Genomic DNA, 15,509 nt, shown 5'->3' with positions numbered 1-15,509 from the left:
TAATAGAGCAGTCAAAGATACTTCAGTAGAGCATTCCATATATGTATCAGACTCATTATTACTGAGAAGGAACTTTTATTGTTGGAAATGATGTATGTGGAGCGTTAAATTTCAAGGATTTATCCTTGACCAGCATTGTAAATTGTAAATCTAGCAGATGATGCAAATTCTAAAGTATGAACTTTTACTGCTAGTCTGCAGTTATGTAGTCATGGAGATAGATAGACCTCCTGTATTTATATAACTTAGGCTGTATAAGATGTATCCTCAATACATTTAATTATGCTTGTTATCAATGAATTCATGTCTGTATCTATAGCCCCACTATAGCTAGCTGTTTTCCAAGGTACTGGTTATAAAATAATATGGCTAATCATGACTTGCTGTTGTATTAACGTACTAACTCATGCATGAAATACAATAACCAGCTGAGTATTGAACCATTAAAGCATTTTAGGTCTCTCGGGAAGCTGGGTGTGGTGCCCCAGATGCCACATCTGGTAATTCACGATCACTGCTACTATTGTAAACTCCCTTTGAAAATGGTATAGCCTGCTCAGTGAAAATTTTCAATCACTGAAATACTCATTTGCAATACACCCACGCACTGATCATAATTTCTAAGCCACTCCTTGTAAAGTGTGACTACCACATGTAGGCAAGTCAAGGCTGCTAACCAACTAGCTTAGCTTTTTAATCCAAAGCAAAATCATCTCTCTCTACTGAAGACCAAATAATAATTAAGTGTCTATAAAGCTGTTTCTCCTATAGCCTCCTAGCTAGCAGCTACAGTATCTTACTTTTCTTCCTTCTCCTTCTCCAGCATTCTAACCCTGCCTGGCTTGGCAGCTCCAGTAGCAAAATCTGTTGGGAGAACAACACAATCACATTACATCAATAATTAATATGTTGAAGTAACTGTAAGGTCTCTCACGTTTATTGTAATCACCATGCATGCATATTTGGCAAGAATTTAGATGTCAAGTAAAGTATAAGGTGATGTTGCTTGAGCCCATTTTTCACACATATAAAACATGCATGCAAAACACTGTGTAGCTACGCATTCAAATAGACATAAAATAAATTTCTCAAGATAACAGATTGCAATTGATTTATTTTGAATTCATTGATGACAAACATAATTTAACTCTTTATGCACAATATGGATTTAACACTAAATCAGTGTAGTTGAACATTGACCTAACATATAAAATGACATGATTGTAACTGCTTGCCATTCCCAGCATGGTTAGTAGCTCTCCATAAAGTGTTTGGAAATGTATAGGCCAATGAAAAAGAAGCCTAGCCGATCTCGGTCTTTACCAAATATTGCTATACATTTCAGCTCAACTCCAACATCAAATCAGGCTACTGGGAGGAAACTGTTGGCTACCAGGCAACCAAACAAGTCATATTACAAGTAAGCATTGTAGCACTATACAGTGTGAATCATACCATCATGATGCATGTATGGTCATTTAAACAGAAAGTAAATAAAGTTTGTATTGGGTGATCTTATGAAATGTAAACATATAGGAAATATGGTACAGGAAATGACTGCAATATTGCACCCCCAAATGCTGAGGTACAGACAATACTACATAACTTGTCGTGTGTTAGTCATATCATTACAGTACAATGTGGATGGACGAGGGTACACTTTCACAAGACACAACAACAAGTTTACAATGAACATCAACACCGATGTCTTCTTTGATGACAAAGGATCACCTAATGCTCAGGTTATTCCTAGTGAAGCTGTAAGAAGAAGACAAGCACCTCTACCACCCCCACAGAAACCTCAACAACAAAGGTCAGTCTTCCTATCACCATTTCTGTGCTCTTTTACAGCCATATTGTTGTTACTTTTAGCACAAAAATGTCTAATATTGTACTGCAAAAGAAACTTGAAGAAAGGTATTATCTATACATGTAAAACAGCATAAAAGCTTTATCATGTGATATTACAATATATCTGCTAGTCTGTCCAGGAAAGGTATTATCTATACATGTAAAACAGCATAAAAGCTTTATCATGTGATATTACAATATATCTGCTAGTCTGTCCAGGTTCACAATAGAATAATTAGTTGGCATGTCTGATACACAAAATCACTCTTTAAAATGCCATTGCCGGTGCATGTTCTAGTACAGCAGAAAGGTGTATTTTACTGCTTAACAGCATGCAAACACAAGAAAAGTTACATAAAGCTTTGATTGAGGCTATCGTCAAACTAGAAGAACAAAAGTATGAGCAACAAAACCAGGAGATGAAGGTAAGCAATACCACAAGCTGAACTTCATGGAAAAGCTGAATAAACAGATGATCAAACTGCATGAGCTGGATGTTAAAGAAATGTTAATGGCCCATGAAAAAGAGAAGAAGTGAGACACTCACCTTTAATAGTCTGTGTTTGTAATCACTTAGTTCTACAGAGAACTAGCAGCAGTTCACCAAGAGAATATTATTAAACTTGAAAGTCAATATGCAGCTAAGGTATATAGTGGAGTCAGCTATGTACCTTGCTTGCACTTTTACATATTACATTCCTTATAAGTTGAGATCAACGATTCATTACAATACATTATGCATATATAGCTAGCAGACCACCAGGCTAAAGCAAGTTACAAAGAGGCCATGCTCAAGGAGGAGATTTTACAGAAAGAAAAGATAATAAATAAAAATAAACAGAAGCATGAAATAGCTGTAATCAATGCAGTGAAATCGAAAGAAGTGAGAATGGTGGGGTTGTAAATGGATTGAATAGCTATGTGATGGATCATAGGTTGAGCTAAATGAGCTCCATAAGAAATCTACTGATAACTTGACAGCAGAGCTAAGTAAGCTGGATAGATTAGACATGTGTATAATTATACTACTTAATACATACATGCATAACAAACTATAAGATACAACCAACCACAGTGTATCTGTGCACATGCAGGGAAACACTGAACATGTAAATACACTTGCATATAGTTATATTTTTGTTGCAGTAAATGATATGAAGGTGCAACAGTCATCACGTATAAAGGCAATTGAACGGAAATATCAACAAATCATTTTGGACAAGACAGATAAACATAAAAAAGAAATTGATGTAAATCACATTTAGATATTGTTTATTTACAACTATATTATTTTAAAACACAGGAACTATCCTTAAGATTTCAGGACAGTACACAAATAGAAAAGGACTTTCAAAGATCAACAAAACTATTGCAGGTATTACAGTTATCCATCACATGCAGCTAGTAAGATTTATAATCAAATTAATACTTAGGATGCAGAGATAGAGATTGAGCATCACAAAGCTGAGAAAGAAGCTTTAACTAAAGAACTTAAAAGCTGCAAAGTAGAATTGCAAGAAAAGGTATTGAAGTTTCCTTTAGAATTGCATTTGTATAATAATTGTGTTTGTGTGTGTGTGTGTGCGTGCGTGCGTGTGTGTGTGTGTGTGTGTGTGTGTCCAGGAAAAGGACTAGTAACTCGTAGTAAGGTGTGTCATGTCACACATATGAAGATGTGGGCACCAGAAGTCCCACCTGGACTTTTACCCATGCACCATGCAAAACACGGACAGTTGTCATTTGCATCCCCAGTTTACACCTCATTGATGTTACAGCTGGGTGGGCTGTTTCCCCAGTTGGCACCAGACCACCAGGTTCCCATTTAACAGCTGGGTAAACTGGAGCAATGTGAGTAAATGTCTTACTCAAGGAAACAACAATGGTATATCTGGCTGGAACCTTTCAATTAACAAGCTGATGTTCTAACCACTTGGCTATGCTGATCCACTGGGTAGGTGTGACCATGCTAGCCGAAGGCTTTGCATCACGTTGTTTTGCTTTATGTGTGCGCGTGTGCATGTTTGTGATGTAACTTATGCATGATCGGTGGCCAGCAAAGCAAGCCAGCCTTTCATGAATATCAAGCCGGCTACCAGGAGCTTTTTTTGGCTGTCATAACCAAAGATACTGAACAGGAATGAGTACCAGAGCTCCATCCCTGCAGCTATATCACGCACATTATGAGCAGTGGCACAGAGCTGTATCCCTGCATGTGCTACTACTCATGATGTGTACATATGAGTAGAAATCTTGGTGTTTGGAATGAGTCTGAAGCAAAGCTTAGAACAAGTGTCATTAACTAAGATATTCTACAACTGCCAAAATATAACTGGCTTGCATGCAGGTACTTTAATGTATGTATAGTTTTAATAACAAGCCTATAAAACTACTGACACTGTGTTACTTATACAGAAGCATTCTATTTCAGTACTAAATACTGTTTGTAATAACATTTCTTGCTTATAATAAACAATTTCATGAAAAGGATCTACTTTATGAATAGCTATACTGTTACCATGTTCATGCATAAGTTCTTAAAGCATTGTACAAATGTAATAGTATTTTTAAATGAATTCCTAATTCTTCTCAACAGATAGAAGAGCTGAGTCACTACAAAAGCAAGGTGCAAGCCAAGGTGCAATTTCCCTAAATTATTAAGTTTTACTAATGTACATACATAGGTTGATGAGGTCACAGACCAGCAATGCAATACAATAAACAAGTTGAGAAGTGAAATCATAGACCTGAAGTAAGCACACCAGGTTACGTACCATTTACCATTAGTAAATGTTATTGCAGGAAAATGTTAATGAGAAAATCAGAAGAACTTACTGACATGAAAATTGAAGAAGACAAAAGATTAAAAAAGCGTTTGTACAACATCAAGAAGGTGTGTGTATCTACATAATGTCTAGATGATCAGTTGAACATGTTGGTTTTAGACAGTCATTTCTGCTCGAACCAATCATGCATCAACATCTCGCTTTCCTGAGATTAATGACAGGATTAAAAGAAGTAGTACTCCTTCGACTAATAAAGATGAAAGTGACCACAACCACCAACAACACTTGGACACTTTATTTCTCGGAGCAAGGAAAAAATATCACAAGACAGAATAAGTATTCAATTGGAATACTCAGTATTATAATACTCAATATTATGTACGTGAACATTTTATGAATCAGTGTGATAGCTGTACATCCATATATAGTTATAACTACTCATATTATTGTCTAATGAGTGCAGCTACATGCATACAAGACAAGTTAAAGAGATATGATATCACAAAAACTAGAGTTCCGTATTAAGGTATCATATCATATCAATGGCTGTTAAGCACACAGGAATACTTATTGAATACTAAGTAAGTGATCAATCAGATTTTTTATTTAAATTTATTAATGCTTTACAGCACAAGTGCTGAAGGTCTGTAGGACACCTGGTCCTACAGCCTGCTCAAAGACATTAGCTACATAAGGTGTGTTTGAAAAGTTGCAGAAAGGAGAAAAAATCCATGACTGGACCTAGGTAGCCTCAAACCTGCAGCCATCCGATTATCCTCAAGCTCTATGCAGACTTGCAATTCAAGGGAAATAGATGCATGGACCTGGCATATGAAACAGCATATTGAAGGAAAATGTAGTGTACAAATTGCATTTACATTGATCTTTCATGGGTAAGTTGGAATGCCTAAAATTGATACAATCTAATAGAGCAGCAAATCTCAATACAGACCAGAATAGGTATTTTCTTTAAAGACATTAACGTAGGAACAAGGGAATATATTTTAAATGGTACAGAACCAGTTCCCTTTTTCCATGAGAAAGGTTCGAACGTGTTTATATGCATTTTTATAATTGATCACAAAATTTCCTGCAAATTAGTATAGCATATCTAGGTACCAGCCACTTGTGCTGAGCATAATAGGTGTCTGAAACAATAAGCATATTCTTACATGTATATCCATAATATTATGTGAAAGTGCATGTCATTTATGGAAAACAACATAGTCAGTCAGTCCTATCAGTTAGTTAGTTTGGCAAAACAAATATTAACTTGTGTATATGGTTAACAACTTGAGTTTGGCCACCATGAAAGAAAACTTAAGATCACTACAGCAGCTAGCAAAAGTACAGTGCTATAACTATATAGCATATCAGCAAAAACTAACATAGCTCTGCAAAACTGTCTTTCTCACCTATTGCTCCAAGTTTCAACTTTCAGTACTTGACCCAGCTGCAGTACCTGGCAAGGAGTGATAATTATGAAACTAGGAGGAGTCAGGGGTTAAAATTGAAAATTTTACATAATGACTGCTCAATTAGAGTATTTGACTGTTCTTTATAGTACGTTTTCGTGATCAGCCTATATAGCATACAAATACCTCAGGTATGGTACCAATATACCTAGGAGCTTCAGTCAACAAATAGTTTGACTAATCCCATCACACAAAGTTGAGTCAATTGTTTAAAATGTTTCATGCCTAGTAGCAGGTTTGCTGCACCGTACAACATCTCAAAGGGACAGCTGCAATATATATATATACCCTCTCAGACTCAAACTGCAATTCAACACCACAAATGTCCACAAGGCATTAATTCAGTTCATTACTACATATACAAATCACTGAGAAATAATTACAACATGCACACATGTGTAGTTAACCAAAATCAGGGTCCAAAGTCAGTGACAGTCTGGTTTGTGGGAGGTCCAATGTTTCTTTTGACAATCTCGACCACAGTATTGTACAGAGCGACACCGAGAACATTTCTTGAGATCAACAGCGCTTTGGCCACAATAACTACATTTGTCTCTGTCTTTTAATGGCTCAGTAGAATACTGTGGCACCACCAATGGACCACTGGTACCTGTGAAAACATCTTGATGAGGATAGAGTGGGTATACCACTGCTCTGGTAAACAGGTGATCAATTTTGTTGTCAGCGAGTTCCTCTTTTATATGACCACCCATAGCTGGTTTACTTGTTGTGGTCACAGTACGACTGGAAAAATATACAAACAACTCTTCTAGTAGTTGACATTCAGTGCTGTCCACAAATATTTCCCTTGCACAAGGAGCTATGCTGGTACAAAATCTCATCCAATTTTTGTAAATTTTCTTGCATGATTCCTTAGTCACAAAACAGAAGTACAAATCAATTGCAGGAGTCTTGTTTGCTAGGTCAAAGAGTTGATCACGGACAACAACTAATCCTACAATGGACTTCAATGATGAAGTCTGATTCACCAATTGAAAACAGCATTCTCTTTGCTGAAAGAAACATGACATTGTCTCCTTTACATTAATTTCTGCAGGCATAAGGGATATTTGTCGGCCTAACTTGTTCATAAGCACACGATCCTCTCGACTATATTGGAAGCCAGAAAACACACTGGCATCTTCAGGCCTGATACAAGTTGTTGGCAGGGCTAAGGCATTGTCAGGGTTCACAATAAATGCTGGACCTTCTTCGTAAAGACAATAACTCTTACGACGGGCAACCACAGCAACCATCCTCTTCTTTCGAGATAAAGTGACGGACACTTTACCATATTCTACAGGGTAAGGATAAGAAATAGTCATGGAGTGATTACCAGCTACAAGCGTAAGAGTAGCACAAGATGATAACCTGGTACTTAATTTCTTCTCCTGGAGTGCAGACAAGGCTTCATCACTCAAAGAAACAATAGACTCAAAGTGATCAGCATCTCCATAATGTTGAAATAGCTTGCCAAAAATTGACTGGGTTGAATTGAGACAATGCACAATACTACTGAAGGTATAGGTTGTTTCACCTATCTGTTTGTCAAGTGTTCTCACCACAGAAAATGGGACTACACGATTGAAATTCATTGAAATCACAGTTAAGGTGTACTCTCCAGAAAGCAATTCCTGTGGAGCAAAGAAATCAAATTTCAAAGCTCCATCAACTTCAGAGCCTGCCAAACAGTCAATAACATGAACATCATCATCACAGCCAGAGGTGATTTGTTTCCAAACGGTGTACATGTTGAATGATATGGTTCTGTGGTGTATGATAATGGCATATCTAGGCTCATCATAGTTAACACCACCATGGACTATTTTTACAGAGCACTGCTTGATAAAATCAGTAGTTGGTCTCTTGTTACACACAGGGCAGGTTTCTTTTGATACTGTCAAGTGCAAATGCAGCCCATGAAGCAGTGCATGTGTTTGTAAAGAAGTATGAAATGCCTTCATACATTTCTGGCTCAACAGCAGGGAACATAATGGTGCCCAGAACTGATCATTACCGCAATCATGCCACTCTGGGTCAAGTTGTGCAACAAATGATTGCAACATCAGAATAGCAGTCTCAGAGCACAACAGAGACTTCATACGTGATTTTCCACCATCTTCTAAAGGGTAGCCAACTGAGTGCACAATAGCATCACCAAGCACCTTGAACATGTTGTCCATATCTTTCTGTGGTACTTGAGTCAGCATAGTGGCTGTAGTACGCTGCCATATAAACGTTGTATAAGACGAAGCTAGGTCATAAGGCACAGGTTTAAGGGACACCTTACCACTGTATTCACTTTCAACACCTATACACCTTGCACCAATGAGCACAGGGAAGTACTTACAATCAAAGCCAAACATTTCCTTCAAATAAACATAGGCAGTGTTAAAAACTACAGTAGAGTGAAATGACATTGCAAACAGCAAACCAGAATCCTTCAGCACTGACATAGCCAGAAGCACAAGGCTGGGTGGAGCAGTAAAATCCATTAAGTTAGATGAATACACAGCATCAAACAAGGAAGGAACAGAGCAAGAAAACAATTGAGGGTGACCATGCAGCTGCTGACATAACTCTAATGCATCTGAGCATTGCACTGTAAAGATAACATGCTGTTTCCCACAGAGGGTTCTAGCACAAGATTGTATCCAGATTGAAAACTGCTGGACACTATTTGCAAGCAATGGTTGCTTAACAAATTCACCGCCTTCAACCAGAAGTGGATATTTAGATAACTTACGCCTCCTCAACTCATTTGGAGAGAACTGAAAAGTGTGATAGAAACATCGATATGGGATGGAGGTACATGGAGTAGTATATATGTTGTCCAGCCTTTCTAAGAAGGAATTATTGATTGATGCTGACCTTTTTACAGGTAGGCACAACACTTCCTCAGCAAATGCATTACCACTTTTGTAATAAGAAGCAATTTCATCTTTCATGATTTCTCTCTTGATAGGAGACACGTTTTTAACTAAGACACTTCCAAAACATCGAATTAACTGAGCAGTAGGATCTTGCATTGTGTAATACTCAGGAATTGGCTTAAAAGACTCCATCTTGTTAGCTGTCATTTCATGTATAGTACAGTTTCCATTTAACCACATGGCCCATATCTTATTCACCTTCTTTATGGTACCTGTAGTTGCAAACTGAACTAGCGACTTCAATGGATTGCCGACAGAGCTTGACCACGTGTCAATATCCTTTGACCACTTGACAAGCAGAGATAAAATATTGGTCAATACTTGATTGTGATCTGGAAGAAGTTCATGACAAAACCAAATGGACCAAAATGAAGCAATCCACTTCTTGACAGCAGCCTGGTCACTAGGCATTTGAGTACACATGTAAAGAAATAAAACATTCCTAGCCACCACTGCTACACTACTATCATTCAACACAAAGTGAACACCTTTAAAAGAACGAGAATGTTGTGGATCAAAGTTATTCCACAGTGTGTAGAAACATGATCTTATATCGCCACATCCAAGAATGAGAACTTCTGGAAACTCTACACCATCACAGACACTCTGTAGCAAATCCTCTGGAGGAGTGTTCCCAAAAGGATGATAATAGATGAAGTTGAAATGCCTTGTTGAAGGGAAAAATTTGGAGGCAGACATGGTTGGTACCTATAACAAGAAGGACAAGTCATAACACTGCAAACACTTAATATGCTGTTCAAGTAAGCTTACAAACTCCTTTTCTTTAGAGTGTTAAACAATTCAATTATACTTCAGTTTAACATACAACAGTTCTATTATTATAATACATGTCAGTGTCATTACAACTGATCATGTTCTAGAAACATCTATCTGTAACTTTATGTATAATGGTCATGGTTACTACACAGTAGCATAGCATATATATCCAAACCTAGGATGTTCAGAGATTTTATCCAGGTATCCTGTTTCTACCTTTTGTTTGACATTAGCAAAATTGCGCCTATACACCATCTAGCCATCTTTGGAATTAGTGATTATAAGAGGTCTCCGAGTATATTACAAGTTATTCTGGTAGTACCTTTGGATTGTGCATGCTAACCAGCACTATATATAGTCATCAAGCCTGGTTATGCTTATAGTACCATAGTAAATAGAAAAGTGTGTGCAACGTGAGTGAACTACTGGTTATGCAAGAGTAAACAACTTCGTTGCCAGACAAGGGTCCCAGCCCCCATCCAACAATGTCTGATGTGAACACATCTGTAGAAGGTGTTTACAATCTCTTGCTTAACATCAACCCCAATAAAGCTTGTGGACCCGATCAAATACATGAAAGAGTACTTAAAGAAACAGCTGATGTTATATCCCCCTTCTTAAGAACATTGTTTCAGTGCTCCTTAGACTCTGGAGTCATTCCTGATGAGTGGCGATCTGCAAATATTACACCAATCTTTAAGCAGGGTAACCGACAACAACCTTCCAATTATCGACCAGTTTCACTAACTTCCATTGTCTCTAAACTATTTGAACAAATTGTAAACTCAAACATCATGAACCATTTAGAAACCAACAACATCCTAAGTGATCATCAGTACGGCTTTCGTCATTCTCGTTCTTGTGAAACATTACTTATCACACTATTACATGATCTATCCTGTTGCTATGATACTGGAATACAGACAGATATTATCTTCACTGACTTTGCAAAGGCTTTTAACACAGTACCACACCAACGTCTGCTGTACAAATTAGACTGGTATGGCATTAGAGGAAATTTGAAAAACTGGATCTCCTCATTTTTAAATCATCGAACGCAGTGTGTTGTGCTAGATGGTATTTCATCTACCAGATGCCCAGTATTGTCTGGTGTCCCTCAAGGCACAGTCCTTGGCCCTACTCTTTTCTCCATCTATATCAATGATCTACCGGAATCCATTTTACATAGTTCTATTAAACTTTTCGCTGATGACTGTATAATATATAGGGCTATCCGTACCCCTGAAGATGCTGAGAGGTTACAAGAAGATTTATGTGCGTTACAAGAATGGCAGCAGAGATGGCTGATGAGACTAAATGTATCAAAGTGCTTTACCATGACTGTTTTATATCCTAGAAGAAATAAAATCATTACTCCCTACAGACTACACAATCATCTCCTCTTACCTGCAAATATTTAGGCATCATTATTCAGAGTGATTTGAAGTGGCACCTACATATCCAATCTATCACCTCCAAAGCAAATCAGATGCTTGGTCTGCTAAAGCGTAACTTGAGGACATCATCTATTCACCTTAGAGAGAGAGCCTACCTTAGCCTAGTATGCCCTAAACTTGAATATGCAACTACAGTCTGGAACCCTTATTTAACAACCGACAAGATCGCTTTAGAAAAAGTTCAGAGGTGCGATGCACGATATGTCAAAGGTATATACTCCTATCATGCTAGTGTAACACAGATGGTTAACGAACTTAAGTGGGAATCACTAGAGTCTCGAAGAGAACAGCTCTCCTTAACTATGCTATACAACATTCTTAAACAAAATGTCTATTTACCACCTGAATACATACCTGAGTTTCATCTACAGACGTCACAGTACCAGCTACAGACCAGATCATGCCATATGTTCAGACTCATCTTGTAACACTGACACCTACAAATACTCCTTTATACCATCAACATCAAGGCAATGGAACATACTACCTCGCTACATCTTTGAAGCGGAAAACACTGACATATTCAAATCTCTGCTACGTAACTATTATTTTGCAATCAATAGCTAACATTATTTATTATATTATATCTGTGTATATTCTTCTGTTTGTGAAGTTTTCACAGCAAAATTAAATAATAATAATACACTGTTGTTGCTGTTGCTACAAAGTTGACCTTTCCTTACATTCTACAACATGCAAAACTAATCATCAAACTGAAACAGTAAACAAGTCTAGTTTAGCACACACGCTACTTTGGATTATGGGCCAAACTTTACTGCAAGAGCTACTATCAAATACAACTTTCTAAGTCAACACAGCCATTAAAAAACCAATCACTTTGCTGCACAACTAATCTTACTTGTCACTTTAAACTGCATTTATCCATATCAGTTATAGTTACGTCTTACGATACATGACTGCGGACTACAGCTGTATAATCACTGACACATGCATGCTCTGTTGAAGACCAAAATTTTCAATTCTACAACGTGCATTTATGTGGTGATGATAGCTAACTGAAAACCTCACTGCCTGGGTGCAACCTTGCATGACCTCGACTGCCAGTTGCAACCGACCAGCCAATTTCAGAGTCAAATCGCTGAATTGTATACGTACAGCTAACACCAAGGCTATGGAGTAAGCTTAACAAGACAAGAAGAACTTACGGAGTAACGGTCCACTCCAATTCAGTCCCGAGACTCACTGGATGCCTTGAAGAGGCAACCTCTACTGATCCAACTGCTCAAGTTCGCGGTCAGGTAACCTTGAAGAGGATGGTATTGAAGTGACTTCAGGTTCGTTGCTCGTTGTCAGCATATATGGAGCATCCGTGTAATATCTAGTTGCCAGCACAGGGCCAGAGGTTGCCAGCACAGAGCTAGAGGTTGCCCTGGAGGTTGCCAGCTCTTCTGTCTTGCTGTGCACGTGTGCTAAAGCCTTTGAGATGCGCTTACAAGGGCGCTTATATATAGGCATGCGCTTGTAATTAGTTGACGAAGGTGATCAACGAGCACGAGTGACAGTCAACAAGCGCTAGCTTGGTGACACTTGCTGAATGTGTCTACACTACACACATCTGTTGAATTATTGATATATATTGTTTAGTTGCTATTTAAATTTAGCAGTGCAGTTTAAGTTGAATTAGAGTCAAGCTGGGGACATGACCATGCAGATGCATTAAGATGTTTATGCATGTATATGTATATTATATATTATACATATTATATGCAACAGCTGTAGTATGGTAGCTATGGTCAATGTTGGAAATTCTGCATGGTCTAACTCATTCATGCTATGCCGGTTATTGTCGGTACACTGGGGTATGAATCTCCTTTGTAATTACAAAATAAAAAGGGAAGTGGAAATAGTTTTGTGTACGATTACAATGTTTGGCACTTAATTACAAGGAAAGTGACTTCAGTAAATTTTAGACTGTGACACCTTGATGTTCAATGGAGCAGCTTGGAGTATGTATATCCATCTTAGTGGCGGCGGAAGGTGGGGGCTACAGGGGCTGAAGCCTAACTTTCAAAAAGCAGAGGCAGATCCCCCCCCCCCCCCCCCCCCCCCCCCCCCAACAAATGTGTTTTGTGACATCATAAGACGTATCACGTGATCAACACCGTATACGCTTGTAAGCATGCTTACAGGGTCACTGTAGTAGCTAATAGCTCAAGTATTTAATGCTAAATTATAGCAATGCTTACTTGCTTTATGACTATTTATCTAGCATTACAGTGATTAAGATTATTGGCTAAAAGCCTAAAACTGCCTCCAGATTCAATCTCATAGCACTTAATTTTCAAAACTTTTCTGGGGGGGGGGGGGGGGGGGGGGGGGGGGGCATTCCCCCAGACCCCCCTAGAAGGCTGAGTGCACTTTGCATGTATAGTCACAATAGCTATACTCAGCCCCCCCCCCCCCCCCCAACTTTTCATACCTTCCTCCACCACTGCATCTGTAACACTGGATATGTTGGTGTATATAGTTAATACTGTACAGAAACCATTGGCCAAAATGGTTTATGGCTGGTGTGTACCTTTGTAATTTTGGCCATCATTTTAGAGATATTTCAGTCCACTTTGACCTTAACTGATTACGTATATGCTATATACAATATGTGCATTTGTTGTGGTGACAAGTTTTGCCTAGTCAGCTGTGACTTCGTGTTTTTGAAGTTGCCAATATCAAAAGTTGTATCTCTCTGCTTTAAGTTATTTGGAATGGAAAATCATCAGAAATAATCAAACGCTCTAGTGTACAATATGACTCTGCAGAATCATACACCACAGCTAGCTTGTTAGTTATACATTCATAAAATTATAGTAAAGGCAACATCTTGTGGTGCAGTTTTACAAAAGAATATAATGTGGTATATCCTATCTGCTAGGTGTATAAGGAAACTGTCTTGTTATACATCTTAAAGTTAGCAGATTAAGGAGTCAATAGATTAACAAGTTGGACCACATTACAGCTACTTTCTAAAGATGCTGAAGGAATGGAAGAGTTGGTCCATCCGGCTAAACTTACACTTATAAAAAGTCAAATTTCTAGATAGGCATGCACAAGTGAACAAACAAAATGCTCATCACTAAACAGCAAAACCTTAATAATGAGTATATATACTATGCTGGGGCAGATCCAGAGGAGGTCAAAATATGAGCATACATAAATTATTGTCCAAAGAACAGGCTAAACTATTTTATAGTCCTGCATGTCCATCTACAACTATAGTTAAAGTTACTGATATATATTGTGCTGTGAACTGTAGGTATATAGTGGAAATAGTTTTGCAATGTTTGGTACCTACAAGGAAAATGAGCTTGTAGTGTTGTTCAACAGAGCAGCTTAATTCATTGTATGGTATTATTTTACATCTGTAACACTGGATATGGTGGAGTAGTGAACAGTTACTTCTTATGGTCTGTATGGGAACCATTGGCCAAAATGACTTACAGTGTGTATCTTAATTTGTCACATAATTTTAGCCATCGTGTTAGGGACATTTTATTTTAGTTAACTCTGACTACATAATTATACGCTATAATGTGTTTGTTGTCTATGTTATTTGTGATGACAAGTTTTGACTGGTCAAGTGTGTGACTTTTGTGTTTCTGGAGTTACTGATTGGGATATCAAAGTTACAAGCTTCACCAAAGCACACCATTTTATGGCTGTCCACCAGGTAGGATAAGCACTTGATTAAATTTGCTCCAGCCATTCGTGAGATATGGGTAGCTAAATTTTCAATTTTTTCTTCTTAGGGTCTACAGGAGCCTATACTCGCACACTGTACAAAAACCATTATAAAACACAGATGTGTGCATGTCTTAAATACCTTAAAATTTGGTAGATATAAAGTGCATAAAGGTGAATTCATGTACTAAGTTTGCAAGGAATCTGATAAATGTACACGGTGCTATGAACGTTTATTCACGTACAAAGATCAAACTTCTGTCATGCACGGCTAGAGTAAACCAATTATGGAAATAACTTGAATTTGAAGTGCACATAGACTAGCCACCATAGCAGTGCCTTTTGATGGTTAGTAAAATGAAGAAGTAACGGCTACAGAGCTACAAAACAAAACCCAAGCAACTGTACATCATGGGGTCAAGATAATCTAATAGAACAGTCGCTGCTGTGTTGCATTAAAAATAACCGAACCACTGCTGTTGAGCGCTTAAAAAATTCTACTTAATAGCAATAAAAGTTTATAATCAGCTGCAGTTC

General features: G+C 37.9%; 2 protein-coding genes across 2 annotated transcripts; one reads left to right on the top strand and one right to left on the bottom strand.

Annotated features, from left to right (window-relative positions):
* The first annotated feature begins 2,740 nt into the window (after positions 1–2,740).
* LOC136262554 (uncharacterized protein PF3D7_1120000-like) lies at positions 2,741–5,041 on the top strand. Its single transcript, XM_066056869.1, has 8 exons — positions 2,741–2,841; positions 2,998–3,101; positions 3,155–3,226; positions 3,285–3,374; positions 4,445–4,486; positions 4,533–4,600; positions 4,651–4,741; positions 4,794–5,041. The coding sequence occupies exons 2-8, from the start codon at positions 3,006–3,008 to the stop codon at positions 4,968–4,970; spliced, it is 636 nt and encodes a 211-aa protein (XP_065912941.1). The 5' UTR covers positions 2,741–2,841; positions 2,998–3,005; the 3' UTR covers positions 4,971–5,041.
* Positions 5,042–6,458: 1,417 nt separating this feature from the next.
* On the bottom strand, positions 6,459–12,714 carry LOC136261449 (uncharacterized). Its single transcript, XM_066055459.1, has 2 exons — positions 12,443–12,714; positions 6,459–9,750 (listed from the first exon to the last, which is right to left on the bottom strand). Exon 2 carries the CDS (start codon positions 9,739–9,741, stop codon positions 6,535–6,537), a length of 3,207 nt encoding a protein of 1,068 aa, XP_065911531.1. The 5' UTR covers positions 9,742–9,750; positions 12,443–12,714; the 3' UTR covers positions 6,459–6,534.
* Between the last annotated feature and the right edge of the window lie 2,795 nt (positions 12,715–15,509).

The sequence above is a fragment of the Dysidea avara genome, chromosome 7 (genome assembly GCF_963678975.1).
Source record: "Dysidea avara chromosome 7, odDysAvar1.4, whole genome shotgun sequence".
Classification (NCBI taxonomy): Eukaryota; Metazoa; Porifera; class Demospongiae; order Dictyoceratida; family Dysideidae; genus Dysidea; species Dysidea avara.
Note: the sequence above shows the minus strand (reverse complement) of the source record. Positions and strands in the feature narration are given on the sequence as shown.

What these genes read in the sequence shown, in the direction of transcription:
- LOC136261449 (XM_066055459.1), bottom strand. Translation starts at nt 9,741, where the DNA reads ATGTCTGCCTCCAAATTTTTCCCTTCAACAAGGCATTTCAACTTCATC.
- LOC136262554 (XM_066056869.1), top strand. Translation starts at nt 3,006, where the DNA reads ATGAAGGTGCAACAGTCATCACGTATAAAGGCAATTGAACGGAAATAT. An exon ending in AACATAAAAAAGAAATTGAT is followed by an intron (nt 3,102 to 3,154) that starts GTAAATCACATT and finishes TTTAAAACACAG; the next exon opens with GAACTATCCTTAAGATTTCA. An exon ending in AAGTAGAATTGCAAGAAAAG is followed by an intron (nt 3,375 to 4,444) that starts GTATTGAAGTTT and finishes TCTTCTCAACAG; the next exon opens with ATAGAAGAGCTGAGTCACTA.